The 4,185-nt window shown below is 17.3% G+C and overlaps 1 protein-coding gene across 1 annotated transcript; it reads right to left on the bottom strand.

Annotated features, from left to right (window-relative positions):
- Positions 1-2,895: 2,895 nt before the first annotated feature.
- PmUG01_08060900 (fam-l protein) lies at positions 2,896-3,652 on the bottom strand (the record flags this gene model as incomplete). The annotated part of the gene is made up of 2 exons (XM_029004767.1): positions 2,896-3,441; positions 3,569-3,652. The coding sequence occupies 2 exons, from the start codon at positions 3,650-3,652 to the stop codon at positions 2,896-2,898; spliced, it is 630 nt and encodes a 209-aa protein (XP_028861423.1).
- Between the last annotated feature and the right edge of the window lie 533 nt (positions 3,653-4,185).

Genomic DNA, 4,185 nt, shown 5'->3' with positions numbered 1-4,185 from the left:
TATATACATATTTAATATTCTTATATGTTAAATAAAAAGAAATATAGCTAATAAAAATAATATATACTTTTAATGATAAAAGTTACTGCTTTTATTTAAATATTTATTTTATTAATGTTTTGGAAATAATTAGTAAAATTTATATAACTATAACATATTTTACCATACATAAAAAGTAATATAGCATCAAAAATATATTATATATTTTTTATTATAATATTATTTAAAATAAAAACTATTATTAATATAAAATTATTTGAATTTATTCAAAATCTATTCTAGATATATTAATAATTAATTAATGTTATGCATCTATTAAACAAGTTGTTTTATTAATTTTAGAATAAAAGAAAAAAAAATAATATTCGATTTTATAATATTTCGAATTATTGAATTTATATAGAATATAGAAAGTAGAGAATATAAATAATACTTTACTCTATAAACTGGCACAGTAAGGAAAAATCATAAGGATATTATCCTATTATTAATTCTAAAGGTATAAATAATATGCTGTAAAATTACCTCTTATTATTCTTAAAAGATAATTATTATTATAACTATACATAAATAATATATTAAAAAATTATTATTTTGTATTATGTTAATAAAAACAGATACTTTATTTAAACCCTAAGCATATACAAACTTCTTTAGTCTATAATATATTAAAAATTCTCTATATATATGTTACTAAATAGCATATAAACGAAAATATATTTTAAATGATATAAGGAATACCTTTTTATTTTTGTTCCATATTTTTTGATAATTATTATTTTTAATTGTATAAGATTTATAGCATTATTTCTGAATGTAGAGTTCTTAAATACATCTACTTAATTTAAAAAAAATATTTTTTAATTAATTATATTCATATAAAAGTAAAATTAATAAAAGAAAAAAAAACTTATTTTCATTATGCAATAATTCTTCTTGTTTACGCATATACATATCATATAAATTGTCTAAAATTATTTAATAAATTATAATATTTTTTAATATTAAAAACAATATATATGTATATATATACTTTTCATTAAAATTTTTATTTTCAATATTTTCATTTTGTAAATACAGTACTCACATATATACTTGTGTAGTTCGCTATAGGAACCAATTATAATTTTAAAAAACAAAAATATTCATTGGATGTTTCATTGTTTAATTCATACCTTTCGTAGTTTTTGTAAACGTGGAAATTAAAACATATATTAATATTATATTATTATTTTCACATGAATCTAAAAATTCATATTTCATAAAGGAAACATAATCCTGAATTTTATTTATTAACATGTTGCAGGGTTAATCTTATTCATTGTATTTATTCAATTAAAAATATCTCAAAAAATCTAATGGATATTCAGATATGAATTATTATTACTCATCAAAAAAATAAATAATATATTACTATTTAAAAATCGTTTATAAAAAAGTAATTTTTTTTTATTTTTTTTTTTTTTGTTTTTTTTAAATCCTCAATATTATATTGAAAAAATGATTAATTGTAAATATAAATTAAATATATTATTATACAGTTTTAAAACAATATTGACTTTTTAATTATTATATTTATATTTAAGCATAAAACACATACATATATATACTTATATACCTACATGTAATTTTAACTTTACGGAAATACATTCATTTATCTTCATTATTCATAATAAAAATTTTTATAGATGTATATAACACACTTTCATAATTTTATTAACATAGGAAAAAAAATAAAAAAAAAGAAAAGCTCATCAACATATTAACTATTAATATATAACTACATTTAATTGATTAATTTTTCCCGTACTTTCTATAATATATATATGGTATACTTATTTATAAATTTTCAATATTATATATATTTAATTAATTTTGTAAAATTGAATTAATGAAAAAATTAATCACAATCAAAAATAACATATTTCTCTAACTCATTTATTATTTATGGAGTTTCCGTAGTTCTTAAGTTATTAAACAATTATAAATAAATCATATTTTATTAATGTAATATTTTATTGTAAATCAATGTTTTATCATTTAAACCACATAATAAGAACTAAAAATATGCTAAAATTTTATTTACAATAAATACGTTTTATACAGCATTCTCTATGAAATTAGTTTTACAAAATAAAAATTAAGATTGCTTTATAGAAAGAATATATATATATGAAACGAAAAACATTCGCTTCTTTTTATTAAAATAACACAATACAGAATAATTTTTTATCTCAAACTAATTATTCAACTTTATATCTGAGTCAACAAATAATAATTTTAGAGTGAAAAAACTTAAAAAATATAATGTATCATTTATTATAGTTCAAAAGTATATTAATATATAACTTGAATATAGTTGTATTAATTTCTACATAACACATTAATTTTAATGAACATAAACATATTTTATATGAGAGTTTATTCAAGTGCTAACATACACAATTATATATGAAACTATAATATTTAATTATTTTTAAAATATTCATTGAAATATAAATTGAAAAATACTAGAACTATCAAATTAACCAAAAAATATACGATATATTTTTATACTATCCCATAACAATAAGGAGAATATATATATAGATTTAATTATGAAATTTTGTAATTATTTATATTTATATTAATCATATCAATAAATATAATACTTTTCATTATATATTTCCTTATACAAGAGAGCATATTCCATATTATATATTTTATCTTCTCCTGAACTTAATTTTATCATATTTTTTAACTTTTTTGTGATAATAAACAACCCCTGATATAAACGTAATGCCTAATATAACAAAAAGTAAAAAATATGTTAGTCCATTGCAAAAATTTTAACGAGATAAGATTTATTCGAACTACTATTAGTGTAGGCAAATATTTCCCCTAAAAATGTATTCCTCATTTGCTTGCTAAATTTTTCACCCCACTTTTTTCAAGATATTTATACAATAAAATATATATCTCATTTGAAATTCCATAACCTGAAAAAAATTCTACTATGAATGCTATAAATAACAAAAAGAACAACATAATAGGAAGAACGATCCTTAACAAGTATTTTTTAAGTATTATTTTTTTGTAAAGCTTTTCACTAATTGTCTTATTATTTTGTAGGAAATCTACATAATCCAGATTTTTGAATATTTTCTTTTCAAAATGAGAATATTTTTTGGTTTCAAATGTACTAGATTTATTCTTCTTAACCTTTTTATGATCTCTTTTATTGTTTGTTGAATTTCCGTTTGTTTGTTTGTTTGTTCCTGAGTTCATTTTTTCATTATTGTATATATTATTTTTATCGTCAACTCCCCTTGGTATCTTTTCTTTTAAATACATAATACTTGAGTCCTTATCCTGCATATAATTTTCCATTAAATGATAATTTGTTATATGAAAATTTCTACGATGTTTGCAGCTTTCGATCAAAGATTTATTATGCGTATTCTAGAAAAACAATAAAAAAATTTATCTTTTAAACAAATGAATAAAATCACAACAAAAAAAAGTACTAATAAATATAAAATATTAATAATAGTAATGATGCAAATATCCTTAAATAATAGTATCGCACCATATATATATGACATATCCAACTTAAAATGATAAAAGTAGAAATTTTTTTAAATAACAGGGATATTATTTTATGTTCCATCATACATAAATATAATACAGTAATACCTTCAGCAATAATATAATTAACAATAGTAAAATGTACGTTTGATTATGACTAACAGTATAATTATTTATATAATATATTTTTTATTGTTCTATTTAAAAAGCATAATAAAAATTGCATAATTTTATTTTTAGTACATGAAAGAAACAAAGTAAAATAATTTCAAAAATAAACTTAAAAATTTTTATTTTAATGACATTTATAAAAATATAACTTCTGTTAAAATAATATAATTTGAATTTATTAATAGATATTCAAAATATATAAATTATTTATTTAATATAATAATGTAATTAAATAAGCTTTATATTAATTCTTTTTAATTAAAAATATATACATATATATACCATTTCATAATATTTCGATATATTTCATATATAGAGAGTATAGAATGTAGAGAATATAGATAATACATTGCTCTCCATTTTAAGAGAAATACTACTGTTTTCAATGATGTTTTCCTATTAATAATTCGTACTTTATAAAATTTATATCTTTAGAAAAAACTAGAT

The sequence above is a fragment of the Plasmodium malariae genome (genome assembly GCF_900090045.1).
Source record: "Plasmodium malariae genome assembly, chromosome: 8".
In the NCBI taxonomy this organism is placed as follows: Eukaryota; Apicomplexa; class Aconoidasida; order Haemosporida; family Plasmodiidae; genus Plasmodium; species Plasmodium malariae.
Note: the sequence above shows the minus strand (reverse complement) of the source record. Positions and strands in the feature narration are given on the sequence as shown.